Genomic DNA, 18,257 nt, shown 5'->3' with positions numbered 1-18,257 from the left:
AACGTGTCATCACGCCGCGTTGCATCATGGGCACATTCGAGGGAATCCGAATCCGAATCCTCTTGATTTGCCAAGTATGTCCAAAAAACACACGAGGGAATTTGTCTCCGGTAGTCGGAGCCGCTCGACTGCGACCACAGACGACACTTTGCAGACAAAAAACAGTCACTGAGCAATAAAGGCCTGCTAGTTGTCTGGTAATGCCGGTACAATATATTTGATTTGATTCTATATTTTTGGACAATTGTGCAAAAAGATGCAGAGTCCTCTTGCGCTTCGAGCAGTTGGAATGACTAATATCGCAATAGTCCGGCGCAATGACCCATCCCGCGAGGGGCGCGGATGCGGTTTCAAGTGACGAGTGGCGCGATCGTCTGGGACAATGTCGATTGTGCAAATGTTGCAGATACTCCTCAGTCAGCGTGCAAGTGGGGCAGATGCTACTGTGGCACGAGTGGCCGGTATATGCAAATGGTGCAGCGCGGCGAGACAACGACAGCGAGTGCACGACTAATGCGTCGTTGGCCCCACGGAAACGGGACGACCAACTCGAGACAAAAAATTGCCAGCTTGTTGCAATGGAATTGGAGGTTCGGTGTTTAAGAAGTTGAATGCAAGATGGCAGAAGCCGTTGGAATGTCTGCTAGTTCGAGTTTGCGTCGATCGGTAGCGCCTGCCTGAGGGAAGGAGCCGGAAGAGCCGGCGACCGGGGTGCGGAGGGTCCGAGAGGATTTTGCACGCTCTCGTCTTAGTTCTTGTTTTAGCAGCGTGCAAGTCCTCGAGGGCGGGTAGGGGGGTACCGACAATCCTTTCAGCGGTTTGGATTGTCCGTCGCAGTCGGGGTTTGTCCTTTTGCGTAGCAGCGCCGAACCAGACTGCGATGGAAGAACACGGGACCGATTCGATGACCGCCGCGTAGAACCGCCTCAGCAGCTCCCGGCGGCAGGCCGTGCTTCCTCAGAAGCCGCAGGAAGCACGTCCTCCGCTGGGCCTTTTTGAGGACGGACTTGATGTTGGTCGCCCGCTTCGGGTCCTGAGAGATTGTAATTCCCAGGAACTTGAAATGATTATTGATTATGTTTGCATTTCCTCAAAACAAGATATTTGCAAATATCTGCTTTAGTTTTGGAAAATAATGATGAACAATCATTCACAACCAGTAACTGAATCAGAATGGATGTTTGTGCATTTCAGCAAAGATTTCAAATCATAATGTTTTTTTAATCAAGGGATAGATACAAATTCAAAAATAACCAACAGAACAATCGATTATTATTCAAAAAAACAAACAAAAAAAAGTTAGCTGCATCCCTACAAGGAACTATGTCGAAGTGAGCTGTGGAGTCTTTTTGCCAAACTTTCTTGCTGCCGCCGCCGCCGCCGGTTTTGAGATGTTAGCTGTTTATTTGGTTGGATTTCAAGCGTTTTCATTGTCCCGACCTTAAGTGGCTGGAGAGGCAATTTCATGATTATTTTTCGGGGCGGCGTGAATTTCGTCTGTTGGCCGAAGGATCTCGTCGACGCCTGACTTCCAAATGGATTTCCTCCTCCTTGTCAACCGAAGACGTTGCTACTTCTGCGTTGTCTGAAGCGCAACACGTTGGCGACGGGCCGACGAACATACACTCTATGTATGGTGAGTTTTCAGTCGATAGTGGAGGTTTGGTCCACAAAGCGCAAATATGCGCTTGGTCCGTTGGATGCGACACCCCCAAAAACACGACTTTTGTCAAAATGAAGCGCCGCAGCTCACTTCGACATAGTTTCCCGGCAGCCAGACGGCGCCGAAGCGGCCCTTCAAAAAACCCCAAATCCAAGACAACGATGGCCGACGAGTCCTCAAACAGGCGAGTCACGAGCAAGATGACTCGTCTTCACGTTTCCGACCTTGCTTTCTCGGGGACGTCTGTCGGCCTTTCTCGCCTTTCGTCTGTTGTCTGTTCCCACAGCCGATGGTGGAAATGTCCCGAATCTGACCCGACGAGCGTCTTTTTCTTTGTTTCTTTGTTTTTCGGCTTCAGAGAGAGAGAGAGTGACGGCTCGCGGCGAGCATGCCCCCTCGCTTTCTTGTTGTTGTTTTGATCATGTGAAGAGCTCTTTTTATTTCCCAAAAACCAAAGCAAAAAAGCTCCCTTAATGATTCCAGCAAAGAGGAATTTGCAACCCAGCTGTGAGCGGGGCTGCCTCGACATTGATCTTGGAAGCGATTTGGAATTCCTTCTTATAAGAGAAAAGGAGACTTGATGAATGAGGAGAGTTTGAACGGCGCCTCTGGTGGACACACGTCAGCCAAGTCCTCGAGCACGACCTCCTTCAGGGAGAGCGCCGAGGCGGGCCGTCCGTCCTCGGCCGCCGTCAGCTCCTCCTGCAGCCGGGCCGCCGGTCGCCCCGCGCCGTGCTCCCAGTCCACCAGGAGGCGCAGCAGAGGCGCTCGGTACCGGCGCATCCCGTAGCGCCGGACGGGGGGCAGCGCCCGGCGGGCGGCGGCCAGCGCCTCACGGGGGTGCCCCAGGTCGCTGTGGCACAGGGCCGCGGCGGCCAGCGCAGGGACCGCCGCCGTCATCGACGTCTGCCTGCGATTCGCGAAGGGGAAAGGAAAATCAGTTTTTCCGGTTCGAGTTGCCCGCCAAAAGCGGAGTTAAGAACGAGCAAGCGGCGCGAACGCACAAATGCCAGATGACAACGCTGGGAAGGGGCTGCTGTAGGCCACAGCTCACGTGCGGACACTCGCGCAGAGGCCACAGTAAGAATAAGAACATTCATCCATTCATTCAGTCATTCATCTTTCGTTCGGCTTGTCCCCAGCGATTTTCGGGCGGGAGGCGGGGTACACCCTGAATCGCGGGGCACATACAAACAAAGTGTGTCATGATCTTTGTTCATGTGTTTCCAAACAAATGTTTGCCGATTTGAAAATGGCTCATATCGGCCGGCCGATGAATCGCTCGGGCACTAATCAGGAGCATGTGCGATGAAGTGGCGGGAGGGACGACTGTGTTTTCCCAATTGCTCGTCTTGTGGAGTGTCGATGGCGGCCATTTGGCTAGCGTACCTCTGCCAAGGCGAAAGCTTTTCGTGGACGGCGAGGACGCCGGCGAGGTGCTCCAGCGCGTCCGCGTAGCGTCCGGCGCGCATCAGCGCCGCGGCGCCGGCGCGCTCCCGCTCCGTCAGGAATTGCGCGAAAAGCGGCGAGTGCCCGCAAACGGCGAAGGCGCGGCTCAGGTATTCCTGCGGCGCTAAGCCCCGCCCGCAGAGGCGCGGGCCCGGTGGCTCCACCCCCTCCAGCTCCTCTCCGAACTCCGTCTTCAGCCGGCGGTGGAAGCGGGAAAAGTCGGCGTAGCTCCGCCCGACCGTCACGTGACGAGGGCTGAAGGTTCCGGTGCTCAACAGCGCCACCTGAGGAGCACATCAAACCATTGTACGCACTTGAATAATGCTGCTGCGCAACGAAGCGCTTTTTCGTCATGGGATAAGAAACATTTTGTCATTTTCATGTGTTTATTCACGAACAGGACATTGACGGCGCATAGAAATGCGTGAACGTCAATGCTTTACGAGAACGTTGCTGTGTTGCTCCGTGGCCGCCGGCGGAAAATTCTTGCCTTTTTTCCAGATGTTGGCAAATGTTTTCTCTTTTTGAGAAAATGACTCCGCTTTCACGCGGGACGACAGAAATCCGAGTATGAAGTGAAACAATGTCATTCCACGACGACTGGAGGAGCCAAATGTTTGCCTTTTAGAGTTGCGGGCAGAGGCGGGTCGTCACGCTACGTTGACTCAAGTGACCTTTTGGATAAATGGGACTGACTTTTACATTCGCCATACTTTTTACTTGTACTCGAGTATTTATGCGAAGAAGAATCGATCATCGACACGACTTGTATTTATCCGTTATCGAGGGCACCGTCTACTTTTCGACTTCCGCGTAGGGCGCCCTCGTGCCGATCCGACGCGATCGCCGGTGTCGTTTGACTCCAATTCACCGATCGGATGCACGAGGCGGTCACACGACCGCACACAAAGCCTTCGCGGGCCAATCAAAGTGACTCAACAAAACAGCCGTGTCGGTGATTTTCCAATGTAGAAAATCATGTGAATGGCTCCGCGGAAGACTCGCCGGAGTTTCTGAGCAACCCCCGAGTGGTGTCGATGGGGCAAATTGAGCCAAAGACACACCCCCTTGAAGTGCCGCCAGTCACGTCGCGAGTGGAAAGTCCATCAGAAGAGCGGCAAAAGAGAAATAGGGACGCAAAGGTCGTCGCGTACGGCGGAGGGACGTGATTTGGCCATCCCATTAGAAGACACGAGTTCCGGCGACGGAAGATTTCTCAGATTCGCTCGGGCCGCAAATTTCTCCGAAGAATCCCAAGAAAGCCACCTTTGGCATGGAGGAAAAGGGCGAGGCCGAAGAAGCGACCCGGAGCTCCGAAGGCTTCCTGCCCCCTGCGGCCTTGACACTCGCACGGCGGAATCGTTCTTTGGAGAAAGTGGCAGAATGCTTCTGGAGGTTTGACCCACGGGCGGCTCAACTCGCCCACCGGCTCGATTCCATTGACGCCGCCGGGAGCGCTTTTCCGAGAGGTCATCATTGTGCGCGGCTTCGTCGCAGATGCGTTCTGACGACGTCGTTTGATCGGAGGCGCCCTTCAATAAAGTTCTTGTTTGTTGTTTTCATTGCATTTCCGCGCGATTTGTCCTCACGTCCGGGACGAACGTACAAAGCGCTCTGGCGACGTGCCGATTTATACACCAACGTTGTACACACCCTCAACACAATGTACACGCTACACACACACACACACACAGTGTTTAGCACGTATCGTGTGTTGCGTGACGCACCTCCACATGCGCGCGGCCGCCGCGTTGTCCATCTCGCTGCGCGTCCGAGACGTGAAAGAGAAGTTTGGGATGCGCGTCGGAGTTTTTCATCTCTCGGAAGTTCTGCTGAAGCTCCCCGGTGGTCAAATCGGAGCCTCCCCCTGACACACGCGCACACAATGCCGTGCGTGTGTGAGGAAAGGCTCGAAAGATGTTGCCGTCACCTGGAGATCGCTTCATGGCGTCCGTCCGTCCGTGTCTCGACGACTTTCTCGTGAAAAGAAACTGAAACATCCTCACTTCATCTTCACTTCCTCTTTTCAAGTATCTGCGTTTGGGCGTGTGCGCGCGCGAGGCAACCGAGCGTGAAGAAGTTGACCGACGTGTCGGCCAGGCGACGCGTCAATCCAAGATGGCCGCCGGCCCCGTCCTGTGTTGGTCTGCGTGTCCGTGCGCCGCGTTTGTCTTTGTCTCAAGCGAAATCATTGACTGCGAAAGACTCGCTCCTTTCGAAGGACCGCTTCGACGGACCTTTCAAACCTAGCGGCTCTCCGCACCTCGCTCGACGTCCGCCGGCCTCGACCGGGCCTTCGGCTCGCTTTTTAGCTGGAGTCTCGTTGACGACTTTCTGGAAGTGAAGCGCGTGCATATTAACAATGAAAATATGAATTTGAACCGACTCCTAACATTTGTATCTTTGCAATTCCAAAGGCTTCCCAATTCCTCCCACCGTATGCAAACAACTAACTCGCCGAACTGACTGGCCAACCGACGACAATGTCCGTCTTTCTCGCCTAAATGTTTGTTTTGGGCTGTGAAACGACTTCAGTGTTCGTTTTCATAATCGGCGGACGCATTTGGGCCGATTTTCCACCCGGCGGCACGAGGCGACCACGACGGCGACTGTCAATCGGCCTTTGTGTGTCCCGATGTGAGTGCGTCTTTGTGTGTGCGCGCGCGGAGGACGACGAGGACAAAGACGCCTTGACGTGCGCGTGTGTGTTTTCACGCGTCCGTGTCGAGTCGATTGTAGCAGAAGAGGAGGAGATGATGCCACGCGCAGACCGAGTCCCGGTCCTGGTCCTGGTCCTGACGATGATGACCTTCGTGCAGCGAGGTGAAGTTCTACTTTTTATTATTTGATTTACATATGTACAAAAGTAGAGCGCACACGTTTCCTTTGCAACCTAGCAAGTCACCACCGACTAACAAGACGTCTACTGAGCAATCGCGTTCTCCGAGTCGAACGTGTCCCAACGAGTAAGTTCCCGCAACTTTCCGTGCGTTTCTTCGGCGCGTCCCGCAGGTGGCGCTCTCCGCTGCTACCGGTGCTCCGACTACACCGGCCGATGCGACGACGTCCACGAGTGCACGTACGAGGACGCCTGCCTGACCCTCAGCGTCCAAGGTCGTGACCTCGGCTCTCATTACGCATCACGTGTGTGTGCGTGTTTGTTATGGGATTGTCGTGTGCGTATGGGTTTTTATGATATGCAGTATGTGTATTTATGTATGTGAGTTGCTGTGTTTATTACAGTCCCCTCCAAAAGTATTGGACCGGCAAGGTCAATTCCTTTGTTTTTGTTGCATACTGAAGACTTTTGGGTTTCAGATGCAAAGATGAATATGAGACAAAAGTTCCGAAGTCCAGCTTTTATTTCACGGTATTCACATCGAGATGTGTTCAACATCTCGGGACGGAGCAGCTTTTGTTTGAAGCCACCCACTTTGCAAGTGAGCAAAAGTCATGAAGCAGACATGATTAAGCATCAAGCCTGCGACCCGGTGACTTGACCTGACTTGACCTTCTTCATGAGCAATGCTTTTCCAGGCCTTTGCTGCAGCCTCTTTCAGTTAATGAATGTTTCTATCTGGGGGGTTTCTCCCTGCAGTCTCCTCTTCGGGAGGGAAAATGCACGCTCTATTGGGTTAAGGTCCGGTGATTGACTTGGCCAGTCACAGACCTTCCACTTTTGAAGTCCTTTGTTGTTTTGGGTCATTGAAGCGTCTCCCGATGAGTTTGGATGCATTTTTCTGTAAATTGCCGGACAAAATGGTTTTCATCTCGGTCTCATCAGTCCATAAAACCTTGTGGCTCTTCTCTGTACTACTTTGCAAAATCCAATCTGGCCTTCCGATTCTTTTTGCCGATATACGGCCTGTATATTTCTTCTCTGAAAGTCTTCTTGGAACAGTGGCTTGCGATACCTTCACCCCTGCCCTGCGGAGGTTGGCAGTGATGCCTTCGGGTGTTTCTTCGCAGCTCTCACGAGCTGTTTCTGTCATCAACCGCTTGGGCGACCTGTTCCGTGTCCGTCGCTCAGTACGCCAGTAGTTTCTTTCTTTTTCAAGACGTTCCAAATTGTTGTATTGGCTATGCCCAATGGTCGTGCAATCGCTCTGTTGGATGTTCCCTCTTCTCTCAGCTTCCAAATGCTTTGCTTTTCTCCCATAGACAGCTCTCTGGTCTTCACGTTTGCTTAACAGCAAATGCAGTTTTCACAGGTGAAACCCAAAGCCAAAAACAAGCACTATCTCATGTTTTATCAATGGATCTAAAAGGCAACACCTGAGCAACTAGAAACACCCATCAGTCACATGTTCCCGTACTTTTGCTCACGCGAAAAGTGGGTGGCTTCAAAGAAAAGGTGCTCTGTCCCGAGTTGTTGAAAACATCTCGATGTAAATACCACAAAATGAAAGCTGGAATTCCGAACTTTGGTCTCATATTCATCTTTTGATCTGAAACCCAAATGTCTTCAGCACACAACAACAACAAAGGAATTGACCTTGCCGTTCCAATTCTTTTGGACGGGACCGTATGTGTGCTTGTTCCATGTGTTTGTTTTTTATGTGTATGTCTGTGTATATGAATGCATTTTTAATGTGTAATTGTTCTTAAGTGTTGATTATGTTTCTGGCGTGCGTGTGTGTGCGTGCGCGTGTGTGTGTGTGTAGGCGGCAAGACAGTGCGCCAGTGTATCCGCTACACGGACTGCGACAACTCTCGCTTGTCCCAGATGTTTCCGTCCATGTCGTCGTTTTCGTACCGCTGCTGCAACAACAACTTGTGCAACTCCAGCGGTGCGGTGGGCGTGGCCACACCCGGCCCGCTGCTGCTGATTGGCTGGCTGCTGAGTGCGCTCGTGCCCTGGCTGTGAGGTCAAGTGACCTGCCGGTGGGAAGTCAATAAAGACAAAAACCAATCGTTTGTCGTCTTTTGTCTCACGTTGTCTGGAGTGTAATGACCTGTGCGCGTGCGTGCGCGGCGTGCGTGTGTTTGTCCAACGTGCGTCTCGGGCGTCTCGTCGTATCACTTCCTGTCGGAGCAAAAAGGAAGTAGCGGGCGCGGGCCGAGCGCTCAGTCGCGCGTCCGGCATCCGATCACCTCGAGCCGAACGGCCTTCTCGGGCCCGCTCGGCTCCGCCTCCTCGTCGTCCGGGTCGTACCAGGGTCGGGAGGCGGCGCCCTCGGAGGCCCGCCCCCCCCTCCGGAACCCTCCCCTCCCCGCCCGGACCGGCCCCCATCCCTGCGGCTGCGGATCGGCGGCGCCGCCCTCTCGGACGCCGCGCGTCTGGTCCAATTCTTTGGCGCTGAGCGAAGACATGCGCACGGGAAGCGTGTTGCCGAACTTGGAGTAGTCGACGCAGTAGCGGCCTTCCTCCTCGCTCACGACGGACACGAAGCGGCGACCCCACAAAATCTCTTCAGGCGTGTACGATGTCCGCGCCTGCATGCTGATGCCCGTCGTCTCCACCACGCCTGAACAACGCAACAATCGCAGTCAATCTCACAACATTTTCACCATCGCAATGACAGCAGTTCATCTACAAACCCAGCGCCATCTTTAGGACTGTATTATTACGATCGTTAGGGTGCCAGACCCCTAACGCGGGCTGTTCGGTCCCCGTGCGACCGCTGTCACAGTTTGGTCTGCGTTGGCGGCAGTAAGTGGAATTCGTTTCCGGTGAGGTTTGCCCTTTGTCACCGATTCTGTTCATGACCTTTATGGAGGGGGTCTGCTTGGGAATGTCCATTGATCATAAAAGCCGTGACTGTCCCCGCCATGTGGAATTCACTCAAATCAATCAATCAATCATCGTACTGTTCATGCACGCGTAGCTAAATACAGCGCATGGATTACTTCGTGGACGGAATTTTGAGCCGAGGCGTCGAGGCGGTCTGGTTCGGTGACCTCACTATTATGTCTCTGCGTTTTGCAGATGATGCGCTTCTGTCGGCTCCGTGGTCCTCAGTCGGAAAAGGGGGGCGTGCCTTCTCCTGCCCTGAGAGGAGGAGTTCAAGTATCTCGGGATCTTGTTCACAAGTGAGGGCAGATCGACAGGAGATCGCCGCAGCGTCTGCGGCGATGCGGACTCTGCATCAGTCTGTCGTGGCGAAGAAGGATTCTCCATTTAGCGGTCGATCTCTGTTCCTACCCTCCCCTATGGTCACAAGCTGTGGGTCGTGACCTAAAGAACAAGATGGCCGAAATGAGTTTCCTCCGGGCTCTCCCTCAAGAGATAGGGCGAGAAGCTCGGTCATCCGGGAGGGGCTCAGAGTCGAGCCGCTTCTCCTCGGCATCGAGAGGAGCCAGACGAGATGGCTCGGGCATCCCGCACTCCTCCCCGGTGAGGTGTTCCGGGCACGTCACACCGGGAGGAGGCCTCAGGGACGACCCGGGACACGCCGGAGTGACTACGTCTCTCGGCTGGCCTGGGCACGCCTGGGGATCCCCCTGGAAGAGCTGGAAGAAGCGGCTGCCGAGAGGGAAGTCTGGGATTCCCTGCTGGTGACCCGACAGCGGATAAGCGTAAGAAGACGGATGGATGGATGGACTCGTGATTTGCGCTACAAAGCCATGTTACCGAGGTCATGTTGGCAACTCCTAATGATCGTCACGTCAACTCTTTACAAGCTTTAACGACTAGGTGCCGCTACTTGACCTTCCAGGATGACGATGACCTCGATGTCAGCGGCGGCGAGCGTGTGAGCGGACAGGTCGTAGAGTGGACTTCCTCTCTCCAGCGTGTGGCTGATGATGAGCGGCGACACCAGGAAGATGCCATTGCTCCTCAGAGGGTTTTCCACTTGAATGTCCAGCTGGCTCACCGGGATCACTTCGCCCTCGGATGTCACTGTGCGCCGGATCACCTGTGACACACGCACGCCGGCATCACACGACTACCGCAAAAGTCAGCTACTCATGAGCATTCGTGAGCTTGTGATAAGCATCCAAAGAGCTAGTTTAGCATCCTTAGGCTAGTCATTAACATCTACGAGCTCGTGAGTGGGATTCAGCGGCTAGTCTAGCATCCATGGGCTAGTCACTAGCATCCAAGAGCCAGTGGTAAGTGTCCACTTGCATGTAATTAGCATCTATAAACTGGTGCGTGGCATCCAAGAGGTACTTATTAGCACGAGCTAGTCAATAGCATCCAAGAGCTAGTGATTAGCATCTAGGGCAGTGATTTTATGGAGCGAAGGCACATATTTTACAATTGGAAAATCTCGCAGCACAGCAACAAACAAAAATGTCACAAAGAGTAGATACACATGAATGACTCGATGTACTTCCCGCCATCAAATAGAGGAACAAAGATACATGATTTCTTGTAAATCCATCGTGTTTTGAGCAGTTCAGTACAGTAACATTTGATGATTTCCCATGTCACACCTGAAGATCGCTCATAGCACACTAATGTGCCACGGCACACTGGTTAGGAATCACTGATCCAGGGGATAGTCGAGCTCTCTAAGCTCGTCATTAGCATCCATGAGGTAGTTTAGCATGCTTAAGCCAGTCATTAGCTTCTGTAAGCGAATTTGGCATTCCTAAACTAGACATTAGCATCAGTGAGCTAGTCTCTAGCATCCAAAAGCTAGTGATGAGCGCCCATGAGCTAGTCATCAGCATCTTTAGCATCTCGGAGCTAGTCATAGCAAGCGTGAGCTGAGCACTTGGATGCTAATGACTAGCTCGTGGGTATTGATGGCTAGCTCTGAGATGCTAATGACTACATATTGTAGCCTTAGGATGCGAACGAATAGTATCGGGAGCCTAAGTAAGTACTTTTAGTCAAGTCTGGACGCTCTGAGCTGAGCGAACTTGCTCTGCGTTGGGTAAACCCATGCTCCATAGTTCAAGGACGCCATGCGTGGCCTTGCATTAGCCTTGGACAGTTTCGGGCCATTTGACGTGGATTTCGCTCGATTTGTGTCAAAGCGGTTTGTTGTGTTTGTGTTGTGCGACGGCCGGACAAGCTGTGTGGATGCATCGTTTCCCGAAAAACACAAAAAGAGGACGCCGGTGGGAGGTAAACCATCTATATTCATCACATGTTAGTTCAAGGATATCTATAAAATTACTAACCCTAACCCTAACCCTAACCCGTTCGCCGTTCGCCGAAGGTCTCACCTGCAGCTGCACGGTGGCCGAGATGATCATGCTCTTCCTCAGGTCGCCCACCCTGAACATGAAGGTGGGCCGGCCGTTGCGGGGGGCCACCACGGCGTGGCGGGAGAAGATGAGCGTCTCGGCCCGCCGGTTGGCCTGCGCCGTCTTCATGAAGACGCAACCCAGCATCACCGCGTTAATGATCAGGCCCAGGATGTTCTGCACGATCAAAACCACGATGGCGGCCGGGCACTCCTCCGTCACCATACGCCCGCCAAAACCGATGGTCACCTGGACACGTAAACCGTAGCCTTAGCACGCTAATTTACCATCACTAAGCTACTCGTTAGCATACGTCAGCAAGTCACTGTATTCCTAAGTACGTCATTATCATCTATGAGCGAGTTTAGCGTCCCTAAGATAGTTGCTAGCCTCACTGAGCTCGTCAATACTGGTCATTAGCATATGTGAGCTAATGTAGCATTCCTAAAATCAAATGATATTCCTAATAGTATTATTCTTATGCTCATGCTAATGACTAGCGTAGGGGTGCTAGTGATGAGCATGAACGAATGACTCCGTGACTCCCGGTTCAGAAACACTAATGACGACCTGAGCGACGCTAGATGACCTCACGCATGTTCACGGCTGGTGTTGGGATGCTAGTGACATATTCAGAGATGCTAACCACTATCTTAGCAATGCTTAACTAGCTCAGTGACTATCTTGGGGATGCTACATAAGCGCATATATGCTTAAGACTAGTATCAGGATGCTAGTGACTGGTTCACAGATGCTAATAACTAGTATAAGGATACGATATTATCTCACAGATGCTAATGAGAAGCTCTTAACTGTTAGTGGCTGGCTGATGGATGCTAATGATTAACGTTTGGATGCTAGCTTAGCACACATATTTTAGAATGAATAATTCTCTCGATTATTCCATCGATGAATGGACTCATCGGATAAAAAATGTCTTTGCATTGGTTTGTTACAGAGTATTTCTTTTTTCCCGATTGCCGTTTATTTACCGATATTTTTTGTTGATTTGGTATTGTTTAGTGATTATACAAACCAAACCAAAGAAGAAGTGCGCAACATGAGACGGGAGAGTGTGACGTACTCGTTAACTTTTTGGACTTCTCGGCTCATGCGAACGGAAGGCTACCGGTCGAATATTCACGCCGAAGGCTGCTTCGTACGGAGCCCCCCCCCCCGGTGCCAAGGTAAGAGAAAAATCCAATTCATTGATAATCCGTTCCCTCAGTTTAGTACTGTGTTTTGCGTGAAACACGCAGGCTAATTGTAGCCGGTCCTGCTAGTACTGCTATATCACGATCAACCCCCTCGAACTACAGCAATATTGCCTTTCAGTTGAGAAAGAAATGGGATGTAGGCTATATCACGACATGACAATTGAGACACGGAATTCCCACGAGGAAGAACATAACATGCAAATATAGAATTGACTTCACTTGACAGATAGACGTAGGTCTACGGAGCCCCAGACATTTGCTAGGGAACTGAGGGAACGGATTATCAACGAATTGGATTTTTGTCATACCTTGGCACCAGGGGGGGGGGGCTCCGTACGAAGCAGCCTTCAACTGCAGGTCAATTACACACAATTCATGCTGCGGCTGCGAGTCAACCTATTTGCCTCTTTCCCATAAATTGATGATGGATGATTCGGTTCTCGGTTTGGTCCGTAACATTTTTGCCGATCGAAAGCAAAAGCAGGTGTTTGCAAATGTCTTACTTGGAAAAAAAGCACAAAGATAATCCGAAATCGCAGAATATTTCCCGTTGGGAGACTGAAATTCCGAGCGTTTGGACGATCGGAAGCTAACCGGGTTTTCTATACTTTTCCTCGGTTATCAAAATAGTCGTCGAGCGATTTGGTATCCATTCGTTGTGGCCCCTCTAGCGGTGACTATCTTGAAGACGCTAAAGCCGCTAAACGCCTCGGCAAGAAGACGGAGAAGGTCCGACCTGGACTTCGATGGAGAAGAGGAAGGCGGAGGTGAAGGAGTTGATGGCGGTGACGCAGGGAACGACGGCCCGGCGCCGAGGCTCCAGATCTCCGTGGGCGAAGGCCAGCAGCCACCAGACCATGGCGAACAGCATCCAGGAGCACAGGAAGGCCGAGGTGAAGATCAGGAGGGAGTGCTGCCACTTCAGGTCCACCATGGTGGTGAAGACGTCCTGCAGGAAGCGACCCTGCGGCGCACGCAGCGCGTCGACGCGTCAACGCCGCAGACCCGCGAACGCGCCGATTCCAGATGAGTGTGAGAGATGATCGAATTGGATTTTCCATCATTTCTGCAGTACAACGCGCACCGCCCAATTGCTGAAAATAGGAAGTCTAATCCGGATTTCAGACTTTGAGGATTTCCAAAGACAAACCGTGTGACCTGATTCTGTTTTGTTTCTATCCCGTGTCGGGACAGTCGGCGCTTTATGCCGAAAAGCTTAACGTTGCTTAATGTCACAAAACGTCACCCGAATGTCTCCAACGATGCCAACCGATGCCCGCGGGCGTGTCCCGATGGCCTCGTATATGCCCATTTGCAACATGAGACATTACATATCAAACGTTCTCGCTTTCGCTTTCAAAAATACGACTTTGTTCATCATCCTTATGTAGAATCCGCTCGATGGAACCCTTTGCCTGAGAAATGCCGGTCAAATATCTTCGTCCTGCGATCCGTGCCGGCGACGTAGCGTGCCGGGCGCAACAACGAAATGCTCCCGCACTGCAATTATTCCGGATATCCGCTATTGCGTCGGCTGGCGTGACTTCGTTTTCCCTTGTAAAATAGAGTGCCGCCCTGAGATACGAGCTGAATTCGTTTCGCGATGACGCTCGTATCTCAAATCTTTTCATTCCATCCATCTGTTCCAGCTCGACAGAAAACACACAACATTTGTTATTTGACCGTTTTTTTCTAGGAAACAATTGCACTCGTCGGTATTGCGGAGTTTCAAAAGAAACCCGAATAATGTTTGCGCTGGTGCAATGCTGCCACCCACTGGTGGCGTCCTCCCACCAATGTGAACTGCTCGTTGTTTCCAAAGAAAACAGATTCTAAAGTTAGATTTTTCAAACTTTGAATGGCACACGGCGGAAGGCCGGTGAGAGCGTCAGCCTCACGGTTCTGAGGGCCGGGGTTCAAATCCCAGTTTGCGTGTTCTCCCCGCGCCTGCGTGGCTTTTCTCCGGGCTCTCCGCTTGCCTCCCGCATCCCAAATGAATTGAAACCTCGAAATTGCCCGTAGGCGCGCATGTGAGTGTGTTTGGCTGTTTGTTTTACGCGTGCCCCGCGACTGGCCGGCAACCCGTCGAGGGCGTACCCCGCCTCCTGCCCGACGAGCGCTTGGACGGGCGAAAATGGATGGATGCCGCAATGTCTTTAGCGTCAGGCGTCCCAAATGAAGTTTGAAGATTTGCAACACGCTGGTGATATTTTGGGATGGATGGGATTTCTCTCTTAGTGCTGAATTTGCCTTTCCCATGAAAATGAACACAAATGCATCTTAGTGTGGAAAGAGTTGCTTTTTTCTCTCTTTTTGTGCCTCTTTGGTGCGAATGTCACTCGATCTGTGATGAGGCGGCCATTTTGCATTCAAAATAAACCGCCTGATTTCTGAGATCTGAAGGAATATGGAGGAATTTGTCTGTACCGTAATTCCGATCCTTTATGCACTTGTAACCGCAGAGTTTGAAGGGCAACTCGGGATTTTTAGGGTTGTCAAACCTCAAACCTCAAACTCCAATGGACTTCAGTGGGCCTTCCCTACGAATGGCGAAAATGTGAAATGATCCAGAACTTTTGGAAAATCTTCAATCCAAATCGCTCGTTTAGAATTCTTTTTTCCCCCCTTTTCGCAACCCAATGATATGAAGACAATGATCCCGCGTGGCTTCAGACGGCGCCATGACAGCTGCCCGCGCACACATTCGTTGTCACCGATTGGCTGACCTGCTCCCGGATGTTCTTGTGGGCCACGTTGCACGAGCCGGTCTTGGTGATGAAGCGCGCCCGCTGGCACCGGGGGAGGTTCCGGTTGGGCCGGTCGCGCTCCTCTGCCAGGCGCGTCAGCAGGAAGCCGTCCGGCAGCGCGCCCTTCCTGGCCAGCATGCTGACACTGTTGCCAATTAAGTGACAGTGACAAAGATGGCGCGCGTGTGTGTGACTGGATATCATAAATATCGTTGTTAGCCGTTGTCGTCGTCGTCGTCGTCATCATCATCATCATCATAGAATAAGGACAATAGCGCCCCCCCCCCCCCCCGCTTGCTGTGCATTGCTATTGATTAGACGACATTAATCAAATGCGTGCAGCGCCCTTTCAAACGATTTGACAAAATGAAGCAAAACATCAAAAGCTTACCTGACGAGATCTTTGACGTAATCGACGCGATCTCGTTTTGCTCTGTGCGGTTTTGATGTTCCGACGACGGCTGATGATTGGTCAAGTGCAATTGCTCCAGCATCGCTTCCGTTGCCCTTTCACGCTACAACTTCACCCAGCAGCTTTGCGTCTTAACCATTCGCAACTAAACAAATCCTAAAATAAGAATACATCTTGTATTAAAAAAAACCTCTTTTGTCCACTCATTTGGTTTCAGTCGACTTACTTTGAAAGGTGGGGCAGGTCTGTTCCGGTGTGATTTAGTGCAACGAGATGCCGCCGACGGAGCGTGAACGCACCACAAGATGGACGCGCTGCTGGAAGATGCTGATGAGCTCTCGAAAATGCTTCGCTTCGCCACTTTTTCCTGAGCCGAGCGAGCGCATATTTGACATTAGTGCCACACACGGGGGAACGCGTCGAGGGGAACAACGTCAATTCTTCCGCCTGTCGCAATACGTCGCAGGCATAAATAGCTGAACAAAGATACGATATTTAGAGTAAATACATCCTATTTGTGGGGACAATAAGGTGAAAGTGGATCTCGGGAATCTCGGGAATTATGGGCCACGCGGGGGCAAAGGTCCTCTGCAAATCCTGTATTTCGTGAATTGCGCCGGCCCTCGAGTCGGCTCCGTCGCGACTCCCGACTGGCGGTAAAACGGCCTCGAGTCTCGTTTTGAACAATCGCGCGCGCCGCTCCTAGCTCGAGTCGGCGCTCGTGAGTCAAAGCCAAAAATTGGCCGAAAACTCCTGTCCAGTTAGGCCCGGAAGCCTTTTGCAAATGTGACAGACCTCGCACATAAATGTGACATTTAACATTTGCCTTCATGTTGCGCGCGGTGTGCGCCGAGAATCTCGACACACGCATCAAGATTCCGTTCCGCCTGCGATCTCGCAATCTCGTGTGGTCACACAAAACCCTTGCCGCCGAGGTTTCTTGAATGTTCCCTAAGAAACCTCGCGAGATGGCGATGTCCCCGAAAAATACTTGTTGCTGCTCTCACACTTGATAACATGAACATTTGGCGAAGAATATTTAGCAGCGTTGGGCATCGTTTGAACTGGAGCAATTCTGGTCCCGATTCCGGTTCCTTATTTCGATTTTGATTCCGATTCTTTTAGGGGGTGGGTAGAAAAAGTTTGCATGGTTTGAATAAAGCGTGTCCAAACGATGAACATCCATTTTCGACTAAAAGGAGCATTTGACGCGGGGTGCTTTATAACCAGTATCAATATCAAATGTGTGTGGAACGAACCCAATTGACTTAATATTCATTCATTCATGAATGTTTCAGCTGAAAGTTAAATATACCATTGTTCAAATTGTTATTTGGAACTGTTTAATCACATCAAACAGTTTGAACTTGACTTCCCGTTTTAAGCATGCAGCCTTTTATTGTGAAGGGTACGCACCGGAACTGTATTCCTTTGACGCCGGAACACTTTTACCGTGTCACGGTGGAGTGTTTAAGCTGCCGCTGTGGTTTCTTAGTATTATAATGAATATGTATTGCGAATCAGAGTCTTATCAGTCGAACACAACAAAGACAAAAGACAAAAAAAGCACTAACTGTAAACGAGATGAGAAAAGTAAATCCTTGTATATCTCGAACAATGACACATCAGATATGAGTGTTGCATGGGGCAGTCGTGCTACACCCTGTGAGGGAAGGACAGGACAAGACAGGACAGGACAGGACAGGACAAGGACGTTACGCTGTTGATTACGTCAGTGACACTTTTCCAGTCGACTTCGGCTCGGAGTGGCACTGGCACACAAGTCAAAGCCAAATATTTGCCCGACGACGGCTTGTATCTCAAAAACCTTGTGAGTCGGGTTCCTTGTATGTCAAGGCACCGGACATGTACATGATATTACAATGTTCCCCACGACATGAAGATCCTCACCTCACTTCGACATTGTCAAAGCAATACTGTCATCGGAGACGGGACCGGATGAGTTTTTCAATGAATAACTGAGATTCCCAAATAAATTTGTGAATAGGTGGCGCTTCACTATATTTGAGCAATATGAATACGTTAAGATGCATTTGTGGGATGTGAGCTGTTGACAAATATCAGTCATTCCGGTTTTGAGCGTACACGTTTTTTGCCGTACAATTCACAATGTTATCGAATAACCCAATGACAATGAATGACATTTAAATGAAAGGAAATAAAGGAGCGGCACGGTGAACGACCGGTTAGAGCGTCCGCCTCACACTTCTGGGGACCGGAGTTCGATCCCCGGCCCCGCCTGTGTGGCGTTTGCATGTTCTCCCCGTGCCTGCGTGGCTTTTCTCCGGGCACATCCCAAAAACATGCACGTTAATTGAAAACTCGAAATTGCCCGTAGGTGTGAATGTGAGTGCGAATGGTTGTTTGTTTATGTGTGCCCTGCGATTGGCTGGCAACCGGTTCAGGGTGTAGCCCGCCTCCTGACCGATGTTAGCTGGGATAGGCTCCCGCGCTACCGCGAACCTTGCGAGGAGAAGCGGCTCAGATAATGGATGGATGGAAATAAAGGACCCCAAAAAAAAAACAAGCACACAAACTGTTTATGTTACATAAAAAGCGATCCGTGAGACTTCATTTTGAAAAATTTCGGAACAGATATCCAT

At 51.3% G+C, this 18,257-nt stretch overlaps 3 protein-coding genes across 3 annotated transcripts; 1 reads left to right on the top strand and 2 right to left on the bottom strand.

Annotated features, from left to right (window-relative positions):
• Window positions 1–1,200: 1,200 nt before the first annotated feature.
• snx20 (sorting nexin 20) lies at window positions 1,201–5,112 on the bottom strand. Its single transcript, XM_061775145.1, has 3 exons — window positions 4,840–5,112; window positions 3,053–3,396; window positions 1,201–2,573 (listed from the first exon to the last, which is right to left on the bottom strand). The coding sequence occupies exons 1-3, from the start codon at window positions 5,110–5,112 to the stop codon at window positions 2,222–2,224; spliced, it is 969 nt and encodes a 322-aa protein (XP_061631129.1). The 3' UTR covers window positions 1,201–2,221.
• Window positions 5,113–5,605: 493 nt separating this feature from the next.
• cd59 (CD59 molecule (CD59 blood group)) lies at window positions 5,606–8,025 on the top strand. The gene is made up of 3 exons (XM_061775148.1): window positions 5,606–5,935; window positions 6,125–6,226; window positions 7,777–8,025. The coding sequence occupies exons 1-3, from the start codon at window positions 5,617–5,619 to the stop codon at window positions 7,977–7,979; spliced, it is 624 nt and encodes a 207-aa protein (XP_061631132.1). The 5' UTR covers window positions 5,606–5,616; the 3' UTR covers window positions 7,980–8,025.
• Window positions 5,937–18,211, bottom strand: kcnj11l (potassium inwardly rectifying channel subfamily J member 11, like). Its single transcript, XM_061775143.1, has 7 exons — window positions 15,860–18,211; window positions 15,613–15,789; window positions 15,201–15,366; window positions 13,211–13,438; window positions 11,237–11,506; window positions 9,765–9,972; window positions 5,937–8,580 (listed from the first exon to the last, which is right to left on the bottom strand). The coding sequence occupies exons 3-7, from the start codon at window positions 15,357–15,359 to the stop codon at window positions 8,180–8,182; spliced, it is 1,266 nt and encodes a 421-aa protein (XP_061631127.1). The 5' UTR covers window positions 15,360–15,366; window positions 15,613–15,789; window positions 15,860–18,211; the 3' UTR covers window positions 5,937–8,179.
• Window positions 18,212–18,257: the final 46 nt, after the last annotated feature.

Source organism: Phyllopteryx taeniolatus, chromosome 5, assembly GCF_024500385.1.
Source record: "Phyllopteryx taeniolatus isolate TA_2022b chromosome 5, UOR_Ptae_1.2, whole genome shotgun sequence".
NCBI lineage: Eukaryota > Metazoa > Chordata > Actinopteri > Syngnathiformes > Syngnathidae > Phyllopteryx > Phyllopteryx taeniolatus.
Note: the sequence above shows the minus strand (reverse complement) of the source record. Positions and strands in the feature narration are given on the sequence as shown.

Coding starts and splice junctions, on each gene's coding strand:
- snx20 (XM_061775145.1), bottom strand. CDS start 5,112: ATGTTTCAGTTTCTTTTCACGAGAAAGTCGTCGAGACACGGACGGACG. Junction 3,397..4,839: donor GCGGCCGCGCGCATGTGGAG/GTGCGTCACGCA, acceptor TGTGCTCCTCAG/GTGGCGCTGTTGAGCACCGG. Junction 2,574..3,052: donor AAGCTTTCGCCTTGGCAGAG/GTACGCTAGCCA, acceptor CGCGAATCGCAG/GCAGACGTCGATGACGGCGG.
- cd59 (XM_061775148.1), top strand. CDS start 5,617: ATGTTTGTTTTGGGCTGTGAAACGACTTCAGTGTTCGTTTTCATAATC. Junction 5,936..6,124: donor GATGACCTTCGTGCAGCGAG/GTGAAGTTCTAC, acceptor CGCGTCCCGCAG/GTGGCGCTCTCCGCTGCTAC. Junction 6,227..7,776: donor CCTGACCCTCAGCGTCCAAG/GTCGTGACCTCG, acceptor GTGTGTGTGTAG/GCGGCAAGACAGTGCGCCAG.
- kcnj11l (XM_061775143.1), bottom strand. CDS start 15,359: ATGCTGGCCAGGAAGGGCGCGCTGCCGGACGGCTTCCTGCTGACGCGC. Junction 13,439..15,200: donor ACAAGAACATCCGGGAGCAG/GTCAGCCAATCG, acceptor CGTGCGCCGCAG/GGTCGCTTCCTGCAGGACGT. Junction 9,973..11,236: donor CGGCCACCGTGCAGCTGCAG/GTGAGACCTTCG, acceptor CGTGTGTCACAG/GTGATCCGGCGCACAGTGAC.